The 26010-nt window shown below is 39.3% G+C and overlaps 1 protein-coding gene across 9 annotated transcripts in view; it reads right to left on the reverse strand.

The window, feature by feature from the left end:
• LOC108442230 (vacuolar protein sorting-associated protein 13B) overlaps positions 1 to 26010 on the reverse strand; it is a 401016-nt gene that overhangs the window by 164448 nt on the left and 210558 nt on the right. For 5 of the 9 annotated variants that reach the window (XR_005129589.1, XM_037534078.1, XM_037534074.1 and 2 more), the window contains exons 28-31: positions 24920 to 25061; positions 22797 to 23211; positions 22536 to 22653; positions 816 to 1019 (exon numbers count right to left, since the gene is read on the reverse strand). Coding sequence is in view for 8 of the 9 variants with exons in the window: in XM_037534078.1 (XP_037389975.1) it covers positions 816 to 1019; positions 22536 to 22653; positions 22797 to 23211; positions 24920 to 25061 (879 nt within the window). In the remaining variant the exon portion in view is untranslated. Of the gene's footprint in view, positions 1 to 815; positions 1020 to 22535; positions 22654 to 22796; positions 23212 to 24919; positions 25062 to 26010 lie in introns of those variants that run through there. The other 4 variants (XM_037534077.1, XM_037534076.1, XM_037534080.1 and 1 more) reach the window with 4 other exon arrangements.

Consider the following 26010-nt stretch of genomic DNA (forward strand, 5'->3'; position numbering starts at 1 on the left):
TTACTAATGCACACTCATGCAATTCAAAAGGACAACAAGCCAGTAACTGTCTAAACATACAAATTTGATCAAGAAAAATTGACTTTGACCATTACGCACAGCTATAAATGTCACCTTATAACAGACAGAACAGTAAAGTGCACAGCAACATGTGCTGTAATGTGTGCTATTTTATCTGAACTGTAAAGTGCACGGTGTTCAGAGAATGTGAGTGGAGTGGAACACAGTTTATTTCTTGCTCGCTTCTCACTTACATATTAGAGAATATGTCATGTCTGCTCCATATAATTAATTTTTATGGTATTTATTTTGTCTTGAAAATATGGATCAGACACTGCACACTTCACTTCATGAATCATACCATTTATAGCCGTTGATACATGAAAAAATAGTTAAACTTCCTGTGCATGCGCTTTTGACATCTTTTTTCATCATTTGCACTGGAAAATCAGCTCATTGTGATCACTGAGAATTTCTTGCATGCTGATCTGCTGAACAGTTCTGCATAACAAATTCTGTGTAGGCATTGCTTGGCATATGAGTTGTAGCAATCATGCTGCCACATCACTTATGCAGAGGTAGCATGGGGAAAAAGCACTGGCTCATGGGATGGAGCCGTACTGGAAAACTTCCTCAAAAGCCACTCCATGCTCTGGGTAAAATCACACCGCTCCACTCCCGCATCACTCACATACTCTGTGGTGTACGCACATAATGTTTGAACTGTGGTAACAGGTATTTTTTAACTTTTTAATTTCAAAAATTCCTAATAAATACTGGAGAAAAAGTGATTTATTATCCATGCTGTGACATACCTGCTGGCCATGTTCCATTCCAGTGCAGGATTCTGGGAACTTCTCTCACCATCCGCAGCACTGCCTCCTTTTGTCCCTTCCCTTTCTGGCTGGAGCTGCTCCCACAGTGCAGTGCCCACACTGATACTCTGCAGGTTAATCTGATATTGACGGTCCTCCACTTCTGAGCCTGGGTCACGCAGAACTCCCATATTCATTGCCCGTCTAGGGAGAGAAAACCGGGTCAAAATCTTTATTTTATATGGCACATGGCTTGGGGTTCAGAAAATAAGGTAAAAGGGTTTGGAGTACGACCTTCAGAGTGTATGGGGAGAGCTGTCTGCAGTCAGACTGAACAGAGCAGCACCCAGCAAGGAATAAAATGGTATACACTCTTTTTGCAGAGAGATGTGGCAATTTCATATTAACATGCCAAAATTTACAGGACAGCACAGAATAATCTTTGCTATACAACAGTGCTCCACACTCCAATGTGTGCCCATAGAATGTCTACCACCTCAACAGAGCTTTCATTGTGTTGACTTATTTTTATTGACAGGTTTGCTGGGCAGCACAACCAGCAGCTGATGGAGATGAAAGCACTATTAGATGTTGCAAAAGGGCAGGAATGTTTATTTATTTCATCAGTATCAATTGTATTTTCATGTTCAATTTTCTCAAGTTGGGTCAGGGTCAACAAATGGCAGAAAAATAAGCAAAGGAACTCAGGGCTCAGGAACACTTCAAGAAATCATTGTGAACGTTGTTCACCATGCAATCCACAAATGCAAGTTAAAGCTGTATCATGCATTCAGACTATGTCTCTTTCAGGGAAGGCCTTGCATACTTAAATAAGACCATGCTAAACCACATACTGCATCTATCACAAAAGCATGGCTTCACAGAAAAAGAGTCCGAGTGTGAAGTGCAGTCCAGATCTTTCGCGAACAAAAAACTTTTGGCACATCATGAAATGTAAAATCCGTCAAAGAAGACCCAGAACTATTGAGCATAAAATCCTATCCCAGACAAAAATGGGACAACATTCCTCATCCAAAACTCCAGCAACTGGTCTCCTCATTTCCCACATGTTTACAGACTGTTGTTAAAAGAAGAGGGGTGCTACACAATGGTAGACATGGGACTGTCCCAACTTTTTTGAGATGTGTTGCTGCCATTAAGCTCTAATATTTAATATTTTTCATGAAATGGCAAAATGTCTCACTTTCACCATCTAATATGTGCTCTATGTTATACTGTGAATAAAATATGGGTCTATGAGATTTGCAAATCATTGCATTCTGAAATAGTGTTGGGCAGGGAAGGCTATGCATAATGCACTATTGTAGGATGAGGGAAATAAGGGAGGCTTGGTGGGTTTTGGAGTCTCAGTGCCGCTCTGGCTGGGGTGGTTCTTTGGTGTGCGTGAAAGACTGTAATATCTGGCCATGTTGAGCATACGAGTGATCTCTTTTGCAACCCCCAAGTCTGATGCACCCAAGGCACACTCAACCCCCATTTATTTGCCACAGGAAAGAAAGTCAGACAGTAAAACCAACCACAGGCTTCTAGGTCTAGTACAACTTAACTCTCCCAAACCTGATCAGCCCTCTCCCAATAACTCCCATTACAGTCAATACGCTTCTTCTTGTATCTGCATGTGCATTCTTTCCTGTGGTAATAGACATTCACTAGCAGCATTCACTAGCAACATTTCTACACAGACCTCTGTTGGGCTCTGTACACAGGGCAGCCTGACTTAGGGATAGTTGTAACTCAAACAGAAAGCCAAAAGGGGACAGCAGATTTGTTTTTCCCCCAAGTATCTTCCAAAATATTTCACATAACCTGATGAAGCATCTTTTGTGATTTAAGCAGGGGCAATAAAACTCTACCATCATCATCACACTCACAAACATTATTGTCACACCTAAACCTCCAATATGGCTTATAGTAGGCTCAAATAAGACTGATTAACACATGGCTAAAATCACTGCAGCCTTAGTTTGACAGCCAGAGACAGTTCTCTCATATCCTCCCCTGCTATCTCCTCTTGGTCCAGAGAGAATTCACACGCCTCTAGATTCATGGACCTTGCAAGTGCAATTACTCTAACTGATGGTGGTCTATTCAAAATTGCCCTGTGCTTAGAGACCTCAGGGTAACAAAATCGCTAAGATTTATTACTCAAGTCAAGTCCAATTGCACTTAATTTGCATCTAAAATGAAGGTAATTAGGGCCCTAAGTTGGAGCGGAGAGCGAGCATGAAAGTACTGTCTCAGCAGAAGCTGGGCTCAGAGTGCATCTTGGAAGTAGCACCTCAGACTTAGCTTGGTGTTTATAGGAGAAAATTAAAGACCAATGGCACCATAAAGTGACATCACTGTCCTAAGAAAACACTGTCTATTTGAGGCACAGAGTTAAGACCCCAAGACAGGCCCCTGTACAGAAAGGAGAGGCGTGCACACACACAACCATACGTTCAGAAACAAACTGCAGCCCACACACGCACAACACTCACACCTGATATCAATTACACTAATATGAGTTTAATACCATTCATACATAAATAATCATCTTCAGTGAGTGATGCTATACAAGGAGCCTCCTCCTCTCTCAGGGGAACACTAATTTGCTGTTGTTGACAGCAGGACTTGGCCTGCTCCCAAACAGCTGGAGTTGGAGCATCAGCAGAGAGGCACAACATGGCACAACTTTGGATGGTATAATATTGCACTGGGTAACAAGTGAGGGGGTTCAAGAACAGGGAAAAGACTTTTATTTACGCAGCAATAACGTACACTCTCGGTCTCTGTGTTTGCATTCTGATTTCAACATCTTAATTGCTAAAGTCATTTATCTCCCATGCAGTTTACATGTCAGAATAAGAAGGTTATAAACACAGATTACAGACCAATGACCATGAGGCCAACAAGGAGGGGGGTTGGTGGGGGGAAGAGGAGGAGGACAGAGACAGGGAAACAAAATAAGAGGTTATAAACACATTACAGACCAACAAAGGGGGGTGGGGTGAGAGAGAGTGACAGACTGTACCAGAACATGAGGTTATAAACACAGATTACTGCCCAACAGACTATGCGGCCATCAATAGGGAAGGGGTGTGTGTGTGCATGTGTGCGCGCGCGCATGTGTGTGTGTGCGTGCGTGCATGCATGCGTGTGCGTGTGTGAGAGAGAGAGAGAGAGAGAGAGAGAGAGAGAGAGAGAGAGAGAGAGAGAGAGAGAGAGAGAGAGAGAGAAAGAGAGAAAGAGAGAGAGTGAGAGAGAGATTAAAATTTTTACAAGTTTAACAGGCCAAACTCCTTCCATTTTCATTTTTTGCTGATAAATGTGTGATAAGATTAGACCTGCATGTGACTGCAGTGACAACACAAACAGTGGAAAAAACAAGCTCTCAGGACAATCCCCAGTCTGATTTGCAGCTCAGCTTCTGGGCTAGGTTAGCTCCATATTGTATTACACATGACTGCTCTCTAGAAACATACAGAATTTTTTTCCTCAGGGAAAAAAAAAAAAAAAAAAAAAAAAAAAATATATATATATATATATATATATATATATATATATATACACATACATATATATACATATACACACACACACACATACATATATATATATATATATATATATATATATATATATATATATATATATATATATATATATTCTAACTTTTTTTTATGAAAATACCATATTTTACATATTAAACAACAGCATGTTATGATATCACTCAAACATTACGTGCATCCTGTGCCTCATTTAGCTTGTAAAATTGTTACAATGTTCCTAAACTGATAATATTTGCAATGACCGTTTTTCATTTGAGGATGTCTTGGTTTAAAAATAATGATTAAAAATCATTAAATTCAACAGCAACTATTTTTCTATTTTTAAATTTAATTCAAACATTTACATAAAAAATGCTATTGTTCTTTAGAAAGTTTGATTTTGTCATTTAAATAATTTCAAGCTTGTTAGTAAATTTCAAATGTATTGAGTATTTTGTATACATTCACTGAATTCCTTATATATATCAACAGAAAATAATAATAGAAATCATGTACTCCTGCCTTGAAATAGTGCTAATTGGTTAAAATCTGTCCAGTCAACTAAGTCAACTTACTCACATCAATTAAGCTACTTGTCAACTATGTTACACCTTAATTTTTCAAATTTACAATAACTAAAAGATATAAGGAGCACCATCTTAAAGTATACTGCACATATAAACAGTTTGGAATTTTATAAGACATCACTTACAACTATTTAAATTACCCATATGATATTTTTATAATAAAAAATTCTGTCCTTAATCACAGTACTGATATCACATGTATATCTGAAAGAAAAACAATTCTTAAAATCATTTTAAAAACATTGTTGTGGCAGAACAGACTCACAAGCCCTTAAAACAATGTTTTACTTTACTGTGTCCAGTATTTAATCAAGTGCCTGTAATCACATACAGTTCGTCCATAACATGGATGACACTCATTAGTGAAAACATCCTTTCCCCTGAGGAAAAAAAATTAATGTTTAAGCTTTACAACTAATGGATATGTTAAATTAATTTAATATACTAACTTGAACCACTGATTGTTCTAATGAGAGAGAACATTGTTTTTGAATTTTGTGTTAGTGTGAAACATTTTATTGAAATAAGAATAATATAATAATTATTATAATAAGTATTAATAATTTATATAATATATAATTAATTTATATTAATATATAAGTAATAAGAATTTATTGTTGTGAAATGTGCTGTATCTGTGTGCATGTGCTGAAGTTGTATTTTAGGGTGCTTATTTTGTGTTTACTCCTTTATGGTCATGTTTGTCACACTTGTTATTTGTCCTGTACAAGCTGGGTCTAATCTTGGCACCAGTCCAGCTATATAATTGTTTGTGAGACCTGTGCGCGCAACAAATAAACTTCACTTGTCCAGACTGAGTCCTCTGGTCAAGAGGGTTCGATTTTTTCAGTGGTGCCATTATCCGGATTAGACATGTCATCTCTAAGCTGTAGGTGAGTGCCCATTTCGAAGCAAACCCTGATACCAGTAGGTTATACTGCTCTCAATGAAAAAACAGAGGGGAAGACCAAAGTAGTGTGTTTAGGCCTGTATCGTGGCCTGTTACTGTAAGCCCATGGCAGGAGAGAAAGCTACCACACAGAGGGGTGGTAGGGTGGCACCTGAATGGTCTGATGATATCTTCATTGTCAGACTGGATAAACAGTTATGTCAACATAGACTCATCAAGTTTGGACAAATACTATCAAATGAAATTGTTCATCCAGATAAAATTTGTTCCCTAGATGAGTGTAAGAAAGCCCTAGGCTATGCAATAAGGAAAGATAGTGGTAAACATGTTACATATGTCGCTAGGCAATTTATGGAGGCTGAGCGTAAACGCTATGAGCAAGAAAGAACACGCCTGAATAAACTTCACTTGTCCAGACAACAGACTGTCCCCTGGTCAAGAGGGTTTGATTTCTTCAATAATGACCCAAATTTATAATTGTAGCTTTTTAGAGCTGGTTCAGAAAGAAGATGTGTATGTATTTCTCTGCATGCATATTGGTAGTGGTGGCCTAGACGCTCAGTGAGGAGCCTGTTTTGTGTAACCTAGCAAGCAGCTTTAATTTTTCCAGCTGGCGTCCTCTGCTACATCATTCCTGAAAAATGTGCTACAACTTTTGTTCCTGACCTGGCAGGAGTTCAGAGTAATCTGGGATTAATAGGGGTGCTGTGTTACACAGTTTAAAGGCGATCAGCTAAAGCATTATGTGAGAGTAGAAAATGTGTTTTCTGCTTTCTGCTGTGTTTTAAACTTCTCAATTATTCTACTGACGATTTAGGAGTAGCAGGATCAGCAGCAGGCTCTGAAAAAAAGAGGTGACAGAGAGGAAGAACTGCTATCTCTCAAATGCTGCCTTGGGCTGGAATAATCATAACCCCTGCTGCCATTTTGACAGAATTTTAAAGGGATTATTCTAAACATGTATGGACTACATCATTATCAGGGCACATTACAGAGAGGTGGATGACACAAATCTCACAGCTATAATTAAAATGAAAGGAAAATCATGGGGTTATACAGGTTAAGCAGACCTTTAAGGGCCAGATAAGCTGTTTGATTGACAGTTTATGTTGCTGCTGGCTGAAAAGCACATTATATTTGACACAGCAATGACGCGCAACAGGAAATGCAATACTTCTACAGCTGGGCGTCACATGCACATCAAACACAGCGCTTGTGCTATCCAAGCAGGACATGCCCTGCAGACCAGACCCGGAGGGAAGTTTAAATACCATCAGCTACCCTAAGCATGACAAATAACACACACATGCACACACAGTGATCTCAGACCTGCAAAATTACTTTCTAGCATGTCTGATAATACACATTAATCTCAGTCAGTTCTCATTAGCTCTCTAAGTGGAAATAAAAAGACTTCCTTTTGAAATATGTGTTTGAATGAAAGAGACTGTGTGTGAAAGACAATATGTGCATGTGTGCTTGTGTGAGAAAGAGAAACTGTGCATGTATAAAATAAATAAGATGTGTTTGTGTGGATAAAAAAGTGTTTTACTTCTTCCCAAAAGGGACCCAGTTCATCAACTGTTATTTCTTTAATTTTAACAAATGTATAATGAAGTTAGATATCATGTAGGGGCTGAAAAATGCTTGAAAGAGGCAAGCTTCTAATCCACCATTAGACTTTCAGAGGCAGGAATCTAAAACACACTCCATTACACTACCACTAAACCCCAAAACCCCACACTACTGCCCTCAACCTAATTTGAAAAAATCAGTGCAGATAATACTGCAGTGAAGGTTCCAAAAACTGCAACTGAAATTACAGTGGCTGTACTAGTTCAAATGCCCAAAACTCCAAGCCTGCCTACCACCATCCAGTTTGAACCTACTTTGCAAGAGATAAGCAAATACATTCATTTTAGCAAGCAAAACAGACTCAAATAATTAGTGTGATCTGGACTGCAGATGCTTTATCTTCGTCTTCCTTTTGTGTCAGCAGTTTGTGTGAAGACCATCTGTCAGAGGTGCATGTCAGAGTGGGAAACTGTGCAAGAAGCACAGTACAAAAAGTAACCCATGGACATAACATAAGCTCTATGAGAGGACAAAGAGAAATGCTATGCTCAAACTCCACACATGAAAAGTATTACTGATCAAACAATGAACAAGTCCTTCCTCTCTCTCCCACTGACAAGAAAATGCTTAACAACATCCTGATAACTGACCTGAGGGGGGAGAGGAAAAAAGAGAGGAAGACTCTAACAGGGGAGAGGGGGAGAGCAAGAGAGTGACACAGAGCAGTGAGAGATGGAGAGAAACTGAAAGTGAGAGAGCAAAGAGGATGAGAGAAGGGAGAGATGAAGAGAGGAGGGAAAAGGAAGATAAAACAGGAAACACAAAGACAGAGAGATGGAGGTGGGAGGAAAGGTTTACACAACAAACTCAATCTAGGCTCAGAAGGCAGTTCAGAATGGTATCTTCCTGTTGAAAACTGTTGTATCATAAACCCCCCCAAACGCACAGATGGCACACCTCCCACTGGTGTCTGTTGGCTGAAAGTGAAGTGGAGCGACCTACAAGAAGTTAAGCCAAGATATGCACCATATTTTTCTATATAGACACCAACCTAGATGACACAAAATAGACAATTAGCATGTGTTTGATATCTGTCTACAGCCTCCTTTAGACAACCACCAGCCTACAAAGCTTTTAAAATGGATCTGTGCATGTATGTCCTGATGTAGTGTGGCTTTCAAAACACATATATGTGCACAAAATTCACAGACACATAAAATAGCACTCTACAAAAAGCACCTCTGCTTTAATGTGCTCATAAGAGGGAAATGCTCTTGATGCCAGGGAAATGATATCTGAATGGTTTTAATTCCTGCCAAAAGAATTGGCAATCACTTCAATAAAACTGTAGCATTCTTGTTGAAGATCATAGCTGTCTGGATTGTGGTTGTGCAGCTGGCTGAGAGCAGCTCTGGATCTGGAGGCAGAAAACAGCAGCGGAGTTTTAAAGCCATTCAAACCAAGAATGCAACTGAACTCTTCTTCTGAACCAAACACAGACACTTCTAATCACCACCAGTCTGACAACATAACACTATTCACTGGTTTGCACTATAACATACCACATAATACTACAGCACACTATGCTACACTCTACTACATTAAGATATACGCAGTTCCTTACACACTACAGGGTTAGCTAAAAAAGGGACATCTTTTGGTAAATTTGAAGTCCAGTTTGGTAGTTGCCCCACTAAAAACTCCCAGTCAACTTGACAATTAGAGTTGTAATCATGTGTGCTTGAACAAGCAAATCACCAAACGTGTTACGCAGGAAACCGGAAGTGTGCACCCCTGTTACAGACACCAGAACGTTACGCTATTTTAATTTTTGATTTGCTTTTTCTTTAATGTTTAGTAATGTCAGTCAGTTTCTCTGCGCAAGTGGAACAGTGCTCTAAGCTTACAGGACATGTATTTGCTATAGCCTACTGGCAATGCAATTAAATCCTATGAACAGCAAGAAAACATTCAATCACATTTACCTGTGTAAATCATGAATTCAACTAGATCATTATTTAAAACAAAACAAAACAAAAAAACAAACAAAAAAACAATGCAGCATAAAACTTATTTGTGCACATTTACATGAGTTCATCTGAACACCCAAAGCATACCACTCTACTACATACAACCACAGTGGATGACCAAAACAACTAGAAGCTATTCATGTGTGGCACATCTGAGAAGCTTGCTGCATGCTTTCTACAACTACTTTTCTCTTTTTAATCCTACTCATTACAACTTTTCACCTGTCATATACATTTCTCTCTGCTCATTATTCTTCACCTGTTGCATGTATCTTTCTCTCTTTCTCCCTCTCTCACTATCTGGGGGGAAGTTCAGAGGAAGGTCCAGAGGAAGCACAGATGAAAGTTTGGTGCCACAGCTCCTGATGCTGATTGACTGACATAACAAAGCCTGGTTTCTACTTAGCTCTTCCTGCCTGCACTGCGCAGGGGACCAAAAAAAACAAAAAAACAAAAAAAAAAACATACACAGCCCAAACATCTGTTGTAAAGCTCAGAACACTGTAACTCACGCCCACCTCTCAAAGTTGGTTCTAGCAGAAGTCCTGTCTTACAGGCGGCTGGCTTGCCACTTTCAGAGCTGAAATCTTTTGTGTGTGTCTACTAGGGGTGAGTGGAAAACTTACATGCATTCTTAGATGCAGACGTGGACAATTCTGAATCGATTCACAAATGTCTTATAACAAACCTATAACAATGCTGATGTAACGTAAAAGGTGGAACATGGAAGTGCGGAAGTACAGCACCCGGACAGTCTGTGATGTGCACATAAAAACATGAATGAGAAATCTGAGGTGCCTGAGGTGCCACAATGTAAACGCAGCTCCAAGGTGGAACGGGAAAATTCGAAACCACAGGATCTTTTTTCACCATAACTGCGCATTTTATCGCAGATGAGTAATGGCTTGGGGCTTGTGCTCCAAACAATAGCAGTGAATGAGAGGCTTCCAGTTTACTTGCCACATCACTTGTATTTGTTGTATTAGTACAAGATAGTGCAAGTAAATTCATTATGGACTATTACAAATACTTTGCTGTAAATGTACAATGTTGTCACACAGAGAAAAAAATAAATCCTGTATAGAAAAAAAAGTAAATCCTTTCATAATCACATTGCAACCCCCTGTAATCAAATCAAATAGTGAGGTGCCAAGAGATTCCCACCCCTAGTCTCTATTCTTATTCCTTTGATTTTATACATGTTGCGGAAAAAGCAGACGAGGTAAGACAGAGGGTTTGGTGAATATGTCATAAGTAAATACACAGCAGAAATAGGTTTGGTTTGAGCTCTATTCCCACCGAAGCTGTAACTGCAGGCAACGTTGCGGTGGAGGTTCTCACAGGGGGAGAAAGCCCCGTGAATAGTATCACAGAGACCACTAGCATTTATGGAATGAACCACAAGCTGTACACAGAAGTCAGCCGAACCCACAACAAAGAGGGACACAGCACACACACAATAAGCTTTGTGCTAACTCTGTCTACCAGGTTGGAGCTATTCTGTTAGGGCCTCCAGAACCCAAACTGTGAAAAAGTTAACTCTTCTCCCTTTCGTTCAGATTTGTCTAACTCTTCAACACCATGATTGAGGCAGTCTGATCTACAGAAGTAAACACAAAATCACACAAATGCAAGCAAGCACAATCACTCTATGACTCACAATCACTCTCTGGACTGAACCTATGCAAAGCTGCTGGCCCTGACAATATTCCTGGACAATCCTGGGCTCATGGAGTGTGTCCACCAATTGATGTCTTCACACTTATCTCCAACATCTCTTTTTAGCATGTGGCTGTCTCAATGTGGTTCAAAGCAGACAACATCATCCTAGTGCCTAAGCTACTAATTAATTAATTAATTAATTTACCCTTGAACAGTCCGACTGAGATACGATCTCTCTTTTGTCAGGGAGCCCTGGTCAAGAAGGGCAGCAAAAAATACAAAATAAGGTTTCATTTACAAATACAAAAAACAAGACAGATAACACCAAAAAACATCCCAATATACAACAGACAGACACAAAACATATGGAAATCAAGGGCTAAAATAAATAATAAAAACATAATAGCATTATCTCCACAGAGTTGTGCCTTTGCTGGCTGCTGTAATAGTACAATGCCCATACACAAAACCTGAAAGAGTTTGATTTAAGACCTTAATATCAGACAGTGCTACAGCTGTTCATTCGCAAGGGACTTAAATGTGTAAGCTGTAACAGACAGCCTGGAAATAGGAAATTATCCAGAACAGATGCAATGGGGTTTGCAACCAAATCTGCAACCTGTTCTTTTAGCAATGCACAATTAAACACAGTTTCCACAATCTTAACAGGCTCAACTAATTCAATAGACTCTGGCTCACCATTACATATTTATAAAAAACAAAAAACAAAAAAAAAAACAAACAAACAAACAAAAAAAAACCCCACATCATTCAACCTCCCAAACATTCTTATGCTCAGATGCATTTTTAGTTTAACTTTCAACTTTAGACTCAACAATATTTTCCCACTGGGGGAAAAATAAGAGTCTTTCTATAGGGAATTCATTAAAATCAAATGTTGATGTAATTTTAAATTTGGTATTGAGCTGGTATTGAAATCTCTGGGTTTGAAATAAATATCAGAACATCATCTGCAGAGTTATTTTATGATGTTTATCACCAATACATAATATTCAACAGACTTGTCCACTCTGATCACCTCAGCCAATGGTTCAATGGCTAGGGAGAAGAACTCACATTTAACCTCTACAAACATGCTGCCTTACAAAGATAATCTAGATTTTGAGAATGCTGTAACTACTGAAAGAGAGGCCGGAATCGCTTACCTTACTTCGACAAACTGAGCTATTTAAAATTATTTCCATGTGGGCTCTCGACGGAGATAGCAGCATAGAAAGTTGCTCCCTGAACTCTGACATTGAAAAATATAAGAAATATGCGATAATTTTCCCTGTATTTTCTTACATAAAACACACAGTGGTTAACAGTGAGCACAGCCTCAGCACCTCAAAGATATGCCACCAAGACAGCCACCTAAAGCTAGCAAAAAATTGGATGCCTTTGTTAACTGGCCACCTGAAGATAGAACAGCTGTATCAGATGTGGTTGCTGGTGAGCCCACGCTGGCTTTTCTTGCTTCAGAGATAAGAGCAATTTGTGTCTCCACACAAAACATTGAGCACAGCTGAAAAGAAATTAAGGCTTCAGTGGAGGATACTGAGGGGAAAATTTGCATGCTGAACTCCCGTATAGACGAGGCTGAAGAACAGGTTGCGGCGATGGAGAGCACCGCTCAAACAACCAAACAACAAACTGAAGCTATCCAAGAGGAAATGCACTGATGGACCATATCTATGACTTTGATAACAGAGGGCGATGCTGTAATGTCAAAATTTTGGGTTTTGGGAGCTAAAAGAGGGAAACAATATGATTTAGTTTCTGCAAGTTTCTGGAGATTCCAGCTACGCTAGAGCACCAGTTTCCGAGCCTGGAGATACAGTGAGCTCAGTGTGTTCCCACCGGCCCGTCAAGGTGAGACCAGAGGGAGGAGAACCAGCCGAGGCCCATCATGGTCAACCTGCTAAGCTATCAAGTGAAAGAGGAGATACTTTGAAGAGCCCGGGAGATGTTTCTATGGCAATGTTCCAGGATCACGTTTTTCCCGGACTACTCCAAACACGGCATGGGATACACACTCCATTTTCCTGCCGCTCTGGAGATCAAACACAACAGAGCATGTGACAGATTCACTTTGCCCACAGAAAGCAGCAGAGTTCATCAGGAAGATGATCACCAAAGAAGGCTGACTTAAGTATAAAATTTACTGATTAAACAAATAGTTGTTGACTCGTCTCTTTCGGTGTCTGGTAGCCTGTACTGGTAGATGTCAATGAAGCCAACTTCTGCTTCTCATTTATTGGAATTAGCTAAGTGTTAGATCTTTCACAAAGTACAGGCTGACAAAGACTACACTTCATTGCTTTTCCACTTAATACAGCAGTTAAGGCTTCAATAGACTTAAGAGGTTAGGTGGATGGAAAGTTGCATTTGGGTGATCACCTCAGAAATAATCAAAGACTGTGCAAACCTCACCTGCATGAACTGACCTTTCTGATGATACTGCTGCTGCACAGGCTCAAACTATTTAAAATAACCATTGCTTCAACTGTTTTCCCGTTTCTGTATTTTAATATTTTATACTAACGCTGGTTGCTATCTTTTGTCCTCTTGCCCTTAGGAAGTTTTTCCTTGCAACTATCACCATTGGCTTGCTCATGGGGGCTTGATCCTAGATTGGATCCTTGATCTTTTACTGTAAAGCTGCTTTGTGACAATGCCTGTTGTAAAAAGCACTATGGAAATAAACATTGACTTTTGTACTGATTGATGCCTTGAGATTTTCATACAACACCTTCACCCATATAACAAAACTGGCACCAAGATTAAACTTTTCCAAAACTAAAAATTCAGAGAAAGCATTAGACCATTAGATCTAATGGTCTAATGCTAGATCAAATGCTAGATCATTAGATTCAGATCTAGCATTTGATAAACACATATCTAATGTTACTAAAACAGCTTTTCTACATCTCCGTAACATCGCCAAGCTAAGAAATGCTTTATCCTTACATGACGCAGAAAAATTAGTACATGCCTTCATTACGTCAAGGCTAGACTACTGTAATGCGCTACTGTCAGGATGTTCTAGCAGTAACTTAAATAAACTTCAGCTAGTTCAAAATGCTGCAGCCAGGGTCCTTACTAAAACTAGAAAATTTGACCATATTAGTCCAGTCCTATCAGCTCTTCACTGGCTTCCAGTCAAATTCCGCATAGACTATAAAATTCTCCTGTTAACGTATAAAGCCCTACATGGGCTCGCTCCTGAGTATCTGAGAGACCTTATCTCCTATTATGAACCACCACGATTACTTAGATCACAGGGTGCTGGCTTCCTAGTAGTTCCCAAAATTCAGAGAAGCTCTGCAGGAGGAAGAGCTTTCTCTTATAAAGCGCCCCAATTCTGGAATAATCTCCCCGATAATGTTTGGGACTCAGACACAGTCTCAATCTTTAAGTCTAGACTAAAAACTTACTTGTTTAGTTTAGCTTTTGGTAGTTAATGTTAATTCCCTTTAGATAAGGCTGCAGATCCAGGGGTTCATGGACATAGTGAATTGTGGGTAAACTGAGATGCTGGTGCTGCTGTCACTCACTACATGCAGTCACTCAGGTTTGTGGACGGTGGAGTGGGTGAATGCCAGTGTCTCAGGGAGCCTCCGTGTCTATGTTACCTTCTGGCTCTCTCCCTTTAGTTAGGCTTTCATATTCAGACCTGCCGGAGTCATTAGTCACACTCTGATAATTTTTTACATTTTCTGTTCTTCATAAATCCAGTCTAAACTAATTCCTAAATCTTTCCTTCCTCCGAGTTACTGACTGTCCACCGGTCCGGCCCAATACTGATGGATGTCCCACCCTCAAGTCCCCCTGTCCCCCTGATTGACCAGACTGATGGAAGTTTCTGGAACGCAGCTTCTCCACTACAGATCACATCCAAATCTATATGAACTCTAATTGTTTCCACTGTTGATTATACACACCTGAATATATTAGAACTGCGTGGATGTAAAATTGACTTTTCAATGTTTAACTTATAAGTTGTCTGACCAGTGGTAGGATGGTCCCCCCTTTAGATGTGAGTCTTGGTCCTCCCGAGGTTTCTTCCTCCTCCAGCTCTGAGGGAGTTTTTCCTTGCCTCAGCGCTCACGGGGGTTCTGTATATTCTGTATATTATGTTCAGTGTTTTGTCTGATTCTCTGTGCTGTGATTCCCATTTTTGTAAAGCTGCTTTGTGACAACATCAGTTGTAAAAAGCGCTATATAAATAAATTTGATTTGATTTGATTAATTCCTCATTATTTGAAACCTAGAATTGCATTAAGAAGATGTCTAACATTGTTATATGAATTATGGTCTTTTACGAAATTAGTCTCATCTTCTTTGATTACATATGGCAAGATGTTTTCTATGTGAGAGGCAAGTATCTTAGCCAGTATCTTCCGATCCGACTTTAATAATGAAACAGGTGTATTAGATGAATCAATTCTCACATTTAATTTTTTTTCAAAATAAAACATTAACTTCTTTCAGAGATAAAGGGAGAGTGCCTTAATCCACCCTTGTGACATGTTTTGCGTCAAAAATCACACCTTGACTTCTCAGCTTTATAGCTCAGGAATGTTTTAAAGAAAAAGAGTGATTAAGCATTGTAAGCAGAGGATCCACCAGTAAAATCTGAATATCACATAAATCGTCAAGCCCTGGGGCCTTACCATTCTGCACTCACTTTACCATTAGTGATGCAACAAATGACTAATTTGATAGTCAAATAATCTATCGATTATTGAAAGAAATAATTGAATATTCTGATTATGAATCATTATTACCAAATAACCTATGTAGCTGTTTGAGGTTGTTTTTATGCATTTGCAAACTAACAATGAGGATTAATTACCAATTAAAATACATTATACCGCCAAAAGTATTCGCTCATCTGCCTTTACACACATATGAACTTTTGAAGTGATTTCCCATTCTTAATCCAAATATGATTTCGGCCCACCCTTTGCAGCTTTAACAGCTTCAATGCCTCTGGAAAGACTTTCCACAAAGTTTAGGAGTGTGTTTATGGTCATTTTTTGACTAGGCAAGGCTTGCAATCTCCGCTGTAATTCATCCCTTGTACTTCAAGGTGTTTTACTGGGTTGAGGTCAGGACTTTGTGCAGGCCAGTTAAGTTCTTCCACATCAAACTCGCTCATTCATGCCTTCATGGACCTTGCTTTGTGCACTGATGCACAGTCATGTTGGAACAGGCAGAGGCCATCCCCAAACTGTTCCCACAAAGTTGGGAGCATGACATTTCTTGGTCTGCTGAAGCATTACGTGTTCCTTTCACTTCTGAAAAACACACACCATAACCCCCCTCCACCAAACTTTACACTTGGCACAAGGCAGTCAGACAATTACCGTTCTCCTGGCAACTGCCATACCCAGACTCATCCATCAGATTGCCAGATGGAGAAGTGTGATTCGTCACTGCTTTGACGCTTTTCATTGCGCTTGGTGTTGTAAAGCTTGGATACAGCTGCTGGGCTATGAAAACCCATTCACACCTATGCACTGTCCTTGAGCTAATCCAAAAGCCACATGAAATTTGGAGGTGTGTAGCTCTGCAGAAACTTAGTGACCTGTGCGCACTATGCACATCAGCATCCGCTGACCCTGCTGCGTCATTTCACGTGGCCTACCACTTCGTGGCTGAGCTGCTGTCGTTCTCAATTGTTTCCACTTTGTTATAATACCACTGACAGTTGACTGTGAAACATTTTGTAGTGAGGAAATTTAAAGACTGGACTTGTTGCACAGGTGGCATCCTATCACAGTCAAATGCTGAATTCACTGAGCTCCAAGGTGCTTGGTTTTATACACCTGTGGCCAAGGAAGTGATTGGAACAGCTGAATTAAATGATTTGCAAGGGTGAGTGAATACTTGTGGAAATATAGAGCATCACTGTTTTAATTAACTTATCTGCTAATACAAAAAAGATAAATATATCTCCAATGTCTTTTTCCTGTTAAAATTGAAAACCAAGGATATGCAAAGTGTCAGCAATAAAACATAAAACTAAATCAGTTTTCTTTTTATCAAATAAAGAAAAACAATCTAAATTGACATTTTAAACGTACGCAATACATTCTGTGCTTTGTGCCCTATGTAGACAGACAGCACTTAATGTAATCTAATATTTTGTACTAACATTAAAACTTTATTCTCCGTTCATACTGCTCTTTTGCTATTGCTTCCATCTGGTATTGACCAGAGGAGGATGGGTTCTCCTTCTGAGCCTTGGTTCCTCTCAAAGGTTCTTCCTCTTGCTTTTAGGGAGTTTTTCCTTGCCACTGTTGCCACTGGCGACACTCAAGGGTTTTTTTTCAGCAAGCTCTGAAGGTTTTTTCAGCATATAAACTTTGACATGCCTTGTTTCAACTAAAAGCTACATGCCAGCAACCCTATGTTCTCCTGTGAGACACTCTCTCTCCTCTGAGAGCAGATATTCCCTGCTGCAGAGAAAATGCACTCTGATGGAGCGGATGAGAAAGTGGTGAATGTTTGTGGTAAACTTCTTTATGAACAATTAAATTTGAATGATTTTGTGTAAGCAGTTCATTTCGACAGCAACTTTTCGTCCAGTTGCCTTGTATGTTTTACCTCCTGAAACTGCAAGTGTTTGCCGCATTAACTAAACAAAGTCGCTGTGAATAGTAATTACTTGCTTCTTGATGCATTTCGTAATAGACATTATAGTGCAGCTAATATCATGAAGTAGGGTGGCTTTGAACACTCCCTTTTACTAGCTAGATTAACTAACGTCGCGAGGACAACTAGCTATCTTACAGAGACCATTCTTCTTCCTCAGAAACTCAATCATGGAGGAAGTGCTCCCATGCCAGCTGCGATCGGCTTTACAAATAGTACAGCTGACAAACTTCTTTCTGAGTTTAGTGTGAAATGCTCCCAACACTTCTGAAAATGTTATTCTTGAGCCTGCCAACGTGCTTTTGTTAAGTCTCCAGCAAGGGGTAATGTCAAAAAATTCCTAGAGAAACACATGTGCGTGATGTCACCAAGTAATCGACTATTCAATAAGTTGCCAACTAATTTGGTCGAATAATCGTTGAACCCCTAGTGTCTACATTATCAGAAAGTGAAATTTAATGCCTTTTATGACATATTTCTGACATTTATTTTGAATCTATTTTTTGACATTTATTTTTTGTTTTAGGACAAATAATCTTTTTTTTTTTAATTAAAAAAAACATTACTGTATGAAGGTTAGTGCTAAATATTTTTGTCAAGTACAGAAGTCAGTTTTAGGGACGATCCATTAGTTTAAGTGTGCTTTTGGTTTACAACTGTAATAAAATAGCTACTGTAATGAACTGTCCCTGTAAGCAAGTGTAGCCGGTCAGTCTGAGGTTGTGTTTTATATCAGAAATGTGACTTTAATGCAGTAAAATGTTGTATCTTGGAAGAAAGAAGAAAAAGAAAAGATGGATGAATGAATGAAAGCAATGTTAATGTTGTAATTAAGACCTCATCAATTAAAATGTTCACTATTTAATTACTTTTAAGGCTTAACATTTATGAAATTTAAGACTAAGAGTTTTTAAAGAACTGCAAGGAGACAGGAAGTCAAGCAACATGGTTTCAAGTTTCACAGTTTTATAAACTTGGATATACATATACAAATAAGTTATGAATTTTAATTAATTAGTGATTAATCAATTGTCAAGACATTGCAAAACATAAAACACTATAATACTGTCCATCTGCAAGCTACTGGCTCCATAGGTGTGGCCCTTGTCATGTCTATTAAAAACCCATGGCTTCCCCTGCCCCTCTTTCTGCTACCTCTACCTCACTAGCCTGGAGAAAAAGAAAACATATTTACTATGTGAGTGATCGGGGCATCACAAAAGTAAAAAGAGGCAAAAATGTTAGTAGCATTACCACTGACTAGCCAATGGCTATATTAAAATCAAAATGTTACAATCTTTCTACAATCATCAATATTTTAATACAGAGGTAACCTCCTAATGTTAGCCTTAGCTGGCAGACTAACATTAACAAACTAGAGTTTTTTGGCTAGCACGGTTGCTAACAATAAAAATAAAATGCCTCAGCAAGATCTACAACAATTAAAGAACTTGCCTGTCATTTGTCCTTCATGAGATCATCAATAATATCCTTCATCTTTAAATATTGTGTTACATGACATTTTCTCACATTTCACTCCTGTGCTCTTTTCCATAGTCACTGAACAGTACGGTGACATGACAAAAAAGCAGAGCCTGATTGGTCCTCTTCTGTGTAACCGAAGTGCTAATTGGCTCACAGATAGAACCTTATAGAACTAAGAGTTTGACATTGCAGATAGAACCTTTTGTTTTCTAGATGAAAAAAAGGATACATAAATTAAAAAAACCTCACATAATGTTAAGAAGTTGTCAAAAAATAAGAATATATGAATTAACTAAATTTTGACAAAAATGTCAGATAGAACCTTATAATTCCATAAGGTGATGATTTCTGTAGTACACTTGAGCTGCTCTCAATTCCACATACAGGCCCCAGTACAACTCCCAAGTCCAATCCTCAAAAAGTAGTTTTCAACTGACTGATCCATGAACAAGAATTCAGAGGAAAAAATGGGTTAAGAGTGAAAGGGGGAGAGAGAAAGGGGGAGAGAGAGAGAGAGAGAGAGAGAGAGAGAGAGAGAGAGAAGAATGACATCCGTGAGAATATATGAGAATTTTGACCACAAGAAAGGCTGGTGTGAAGGCATGCTGGACATTCCTGACCCAGCACTCAGAGAGGTGGAAAACATCCTGCTTCTGTGTTCAGGAAAATGAATTCAGCTGTACAAATTCACAGTGCCATGCTCTGTGCCCTCTTTCTTCCTCTTCCTCAGTCCTGTGTTGACATTACAACTGCTGTCGCATCCAAGCACTAAGACACCAGCACCACTGCTCATCTCTACTATTTTTATAAAGCAGATATATACTACTGTGTTATAAAGACAAAGGAATCTATACTTTTTACATTAACAAACACTGAAGTGGTCAAAATTAACACTTGATCTAAGGGCATTTTCACACCTGTCTTGTTTATTGCAGACAAATCAAACTTATTCTTAAATTTGGTCCATATTGACAGGTGTAAACACTAATCATTCTAGTGAGTGCACCAAACAATTGAACCATGGAGAGCCAAAAATTGCAGGTCTCTGTCTGTTTCTTAGCAAAAAGAATGCTCTGATGTGAATTCCCTAAATTGGTATGGACCAGTTCCCTGCTGAAGGGAATGCATTTTCATGATGTTCCACACCAAATGAGGGAATTCACATCAGTGAATGTCAGCACTCTAATGTCTGCAAAATCTGCTTGTTTTAACATTTGACTCTTAACAGACACTTCCATCATCTTTGCAGCAGAAGATGCTGCTAAAACTAGCAGTTGAGCAATAGAAGTATTTGATTTATGTCTAAATCTGAGACCATGGTCCTCAGTCGGAAAAGGGTGGAATGCTCTGTCCAGGTCGGGAGTGAATTCTTGCCGCAAGTGAAGGAGTTTAAATATCTTGGGATTTTGTTCACGACTGAAGGAAGGATGGACAGGCGGATTGGTGCGGCGTCTGCAGTAATGCGGAACCTATACGGTCCGTCATGGTGAAGAGAGAGCTGAGCCAGAAGGCGAAGCTGTCAATTTACCGGTCAATCTACATTCCGACTCTCACCTATGGTCCAAGATCCGAGATCTTGTATTTGAGATCGCGGATACAAGTGGCCGAAATGAGCTTTCTCTGCAGGGTCGCCGGGCTCTCCCTTAGAAATAGGGTGAGAAGATTGGCGATTCAGGAGAGGCTCGGAGTAGAGCCACTGCTCCTCCATATTGAGAGAAGCCAGGTGAGGTGGTTCGGGCATCTGGTAAGGATGGCCTCTGGACGCCTCCCTAGGGAGGTGTTCCAGACATGTCCGACGGTGAGGAGACCCGGGGGAAGACCCGGGACACATTGGAGGGATTATATCTCTCGACTAAGCGGTGGATAGATGGATTTTGGCACACTGACTGCAAAATGTATTTTGACAGGTTGGGCCAGACATTAGTGATCAATCATAAACAAGGTTTGTTTTTTCAATGTGTAGCTGCATCTAAAATTTAAGTATCTATTTTTATGTGTAGGGTTTTACCTTTTATCAATAACATATTTAAGGGATAGATTATATACTATTACATGTTACACAAAAAGTTTTTGGTGCTAACAGAGAAACATGAAAGCAACACAGTTCTTGTATTTCTGGCAATTTTCTGAATAATCATAGAATGTCTGCGGGTATAACTTTGGTGCACTTTAACCATTGCAGTGTAAAACCAACCAAACCAAATGAAAAAGATACAATGTTTCAAAAGCTAAAACTCTGTTAAGGACTCTTGTAATTGAAACAGGCTGAAATTCATCATCCTTTGAATTATGAAAAATAATTTAAATGCACAAACAGTTATGGGTGATTATTCAACCCCATACAGACCCATCCTAGCCCAGAAACATTAGCAGGAACCATCATATGCTTTTTCTCACAGTAAAGTAGCATGTGCATGTCCTAAAGGCATACATTATGATAGAGGTCTCTGATTCACATGTTAAACATAGAGCTTTATGGTGTGCTGGCACTTCAGATCATCCCAGGCCACAGGAACCAGGGAGACAAAACATGGGAAATAAACACTACATTACAGTCTTCCATGTCCTTACACGGTTAAAACAGAAGAGATTAGTTTAGGAACTCTCTCAAACTGGAGAGGTAATGACTTTTGGTAGAGTATGATGACTGCAGGTGTCTCCAGGTATCCTCAAGACAAATTTTGTCAGAGTTAAATTACTTCAAATATAACTTAAGACCAAATCTGAATTTTGAAACCAGTATTCTGGGATTGGCCCTACGATGGACTGGCGACCTGTCCATCTGGGATAGGCTCCAGCAACCCCCCTCCCACGACCCTGAGGAATAAGCGGCTTAAAAAATGTGTGTATGTGTGTGTGCGTGCATTCAGGATAGTAATAAAGCATGAACATGTTTTTTGTCATTTAATTTGTACTTGAAAGACTTAAAAGTGAGTCTGCCCCTAAAGACATGATTAAGGAGGTAAAGGCAGTGCAGCTGCAACACTACTCTGAAGAGCTCTAGCTGGCATTGCCTATTGCTAAAAAACAAACAAAAAAATTTTTTTGAAGACACTCATCAACATTTTCCCATATTTCTGTGTATGTTTTCTTACAAGCAGTTAACAATATTTTAAAACATGCCCTTTCTCTGTCACACAATGTCATATGTAGTTTCTAGTTTTAAACTGATTAATACTTTTCAAGGACTCCTGGGCACCCTGTACATGTGTGTAGTGTACAGTGAACATGGGTTTGAACATTTGGGGTGTACTCACTGGTAGATGTCCTTGCGCAGTATGGTGCGGTTCAGAGGGTTATCTGCCTGAGGAGCCATGCTGACAGATCCTATCTTTAGCACGAGCGTGTCCTCTTTCTTCTCCTTGTGCCAAGAGTCTGTACACAAACAACACCATATCCACACCTATAATTTCACATCCACGACCTACCAGCTTCTGATGCCTTACTAAAGATTTTCTGAACAACTTACTCAATGAGTTTTTAAAGAGAATAAAAAATTATAGTGTTTGGGAGCTCACCGCTGTTGCATTTTGGGTCCTGAAGGGGGAAGAAGATGCGTATTACACTGGTGTTGACATAAATTAGTGGCAGACTGCTAGAAGACAAAGCATAGGCCTTCACTGGCTGGCCAGCTGTGCAGCGTTCTCTCACTGGTCGCCTGCATGGTGGTGGCGGAACTGTGCAGAACACTTGGGCCACGTTGGCTAGCAGGGGGTAAGAGAGCACCAGATCGAAAGGCTGAGCTGTCAGCAGGATCTCGTGCAGGTGCTGCGGAGAGCCATCGGCTCCACCTTCACTCAGTTTAAGAGGCCCCGTCCCTCTTTCTTGGCGTGTCGTTAGTTTGTGACGGACGTTGCGGGTCACTGCCTGCGTGTATGTCACCGAGAGGAAGCCGTGTGGCTGATGACACACTTCCAATGCCTTTGCTGCCGTCTATTCAAACAGGCACACAAACAGTCAAATAGCTCACAAGTCAAAACCAAATGGGCTTAGAAAGGCTAAAGCACAGAAGCGTTGCTCTGTTGATGTAATAACAGTTAGCTGTTGTTTAATGCTGGGATGGGCAGTAAATCTACCACTACAACTACAGAAACAATTTAAATGGCATAATGATTCATTTGACAAAGATGCAATCAGCATTTTTTTTGTATTTCAGTTATTATTATTATTTTTAACCATAAATTACTAAAACAAATTTACTGATGTGTCCAGTCTGGATCAACTAATTTGAGAACAGTAGTTCTGATACACAATTTCATCCTAGCTCTCATTTGTTTCAATGAATGTCTCATCTGTGTTACATGTATGTCCAAATTGTCAAGGAGTTCATCGACATCTAAAACAGCACTGACTACATCTCTAAGTTCAAGGTTTCTCAAAATCATTATAAAAAATTTGTAAGGAATCAGGACTCAAATAAAATATGCCTGGATGGCTGATTAACGGAATTTTACATGACAGAGTCACTGCTTCACAACTCTGAGCTTTCAACAGCTTGTTTCACACACACACACAAACACATACTGCTTTGCCTCTACCTATGAAGACTATGTAGAAATATCAAGATGACGTATCATTTAGCCAAAAGCTAGATGAGTACTTGGCTAGGCGGGTCCAGATTATTCAAAGCTGGGTAGTAACAGAATACATGTAGCAGCGCGATCGGAATACAATTATGTAATCAGGATACAAAAAGGTAAAATGTAAACTGTTATTGTTACAGAAAAAAGCAGTTATTAGGTACAGGCAGATTATTAATTTAATATTACTAGCAGATTTATATTTTCCTAGGGACTAGCAGTCCTTTATTTTCTGATAAACACGGCAAGTTATTATTCTAATACAATTTACAGTGCTACCGTCTGTCTCCTTTCATAAACACAACTAATATAAAATACTGAGAGGACCACAGCACAACCCATGCTACAAAAAACATCAAATCGATTAGTTTATCCACTGCTTTATCACATACTGTGCAGCATATGGCTATATATGATTGGCATATGGTTTGCAAAATAAGTAGCCAACCCATTAGTAACATTTGTAAGGAGTGATGGATATATTTGTCACTTGTCACTTTTTTCCCCTCATTTAAATGTGAGGTCAGCAGTCATGTGTTATGATTACATTTTTCTTTTCAATTGTGTAAGTTATAATTAAGTAGGCTAGTTTTCAATCTCACTACAATAATCTCTCTGTGACAATGCTCTTTTAGCTGGAAATTCTTCCTAAATAACTGTCACAATCTTGGCAATTATATGTAGCCTTTAACATACTGTTTTGTTTCAAAGTGAAGTTTTCTTGATGGCCTTGTTTGGAGTTCTTGTTGAAATTAGTTTGAAGTCATCTGTATTTAATATTTTAAAAAGACAAGCTATCTAAAAGTAATGAACGAAAGATAAAATAAGATGTAATCCAATTACATTTTTTTTAATATAGCAATCACCCCAACTTTTATAGTAAGACGATTAGGTTACATATTATGTGTACATTTTGACACATAATCAGTATCATCGATACATTTTTAAAGTAACCCTCATAACCCTGGATGCTAGCATTCATTCAGCTGGTTTGTGTATGTGTCAGCAGGCTGTTAGAGACTCTGAACTGTTTAGACAGAGAAAGAGGCAGAGGCTCTTACAGGAGGAAAGAAGGCAGAGAAGTGGCTGAAGGGGTCATGGCGGCTGGCGGGGCGAAGCAGCACAGTACGTCGGTTCAGCTTGTCTGTACAGGAGAGCAGCACACCCCCACACACACCTGGCCGCAAAGCAGCAGCCTCCCCACTGGACCGCAAAGATAAGGGACAAAACAAACAAAAGAAATAAGGAGGTAAAAAAAAGCAGAACTTTAATTATTGATGAGTGTTCTTGGTTGGATTGATGCAACAGGATATACAGAAAAGAACAGAAAAGAGTTAGCAGCAACAGGCTTGGAAAAGCCACACGATGATGACAGTGAGGAAAAACTCACATCAGTGGGTCTAGAACTAGGATGCTCTAGTCTTATGTGCAGTCTGATTCTTTAGTTTGATTTTAATGCATGCATTAACTAACATTTGCCAAAAAATTATTAAACCTGGCATAATATTTCTGATAAGTTACTGTAAATATCTGGGATGAGCCGGAAACTGCTACTGTAGGTAGTGATGATAATTATAGCAGCAGTGTTTCATCTTTAGCAAGCCACTGTTAAAGTCAACTTTGGTAAAACTATCATCAAGTTATGAAGAAGTCATTAGTACATTTTACTGTATCTGACTGCAACAAGACTGCAGTCAACCATAGTGCAACCTGTTTTCCTGAGAGCATGTGTGTGGATGATCAGCCAGAACTTGACCTGTGAACAGCATGACCTTCAGGTGTGAGCCTAGTAATACACCCACTCTCCAGCACCAACAGAATCACTCAGCAACTGATTACATCAACCTTTGAAGCCACTGGAGACACAGGGAGAACAACACCTCAAACAGAAAAACAAACCGCAAAGCATTTACAAATATGTCTGCTGGGGATCAATATGAGTCTGCTTTAGTCTAGATATAAATGATATTATCTTGCAGGTTTCAAATATTTAGCAAAAAGAAAAAAAAAACAAAAAACAAAAAAAACACAAAACTTGAATTTTATAATTTGGCTACACAGTTTCCACTGAACAGCATCCTAAGACCTTTTTCTTGATGTTACTCTACAAGCTAACTTTGCATATATGTTACATATGCAACAAATATTTAGT

The sequence above is a fragment of the Pygocentrus nattereri genome, chromosome 24 (genome assembly GCF_015220715.1).
Source record: "Pygocentrus nattereri isolate fPygNat1 chromosome 24, fPygNat1.pri, whole genome shotgun sequence".
Taxonomy (NCBI): Eukaryota; Metazoa; Chordata; class Actinopteri; order Characiformes; family Serrasalmidae; genus Pygocentrus; species Pygocentrus nattereri.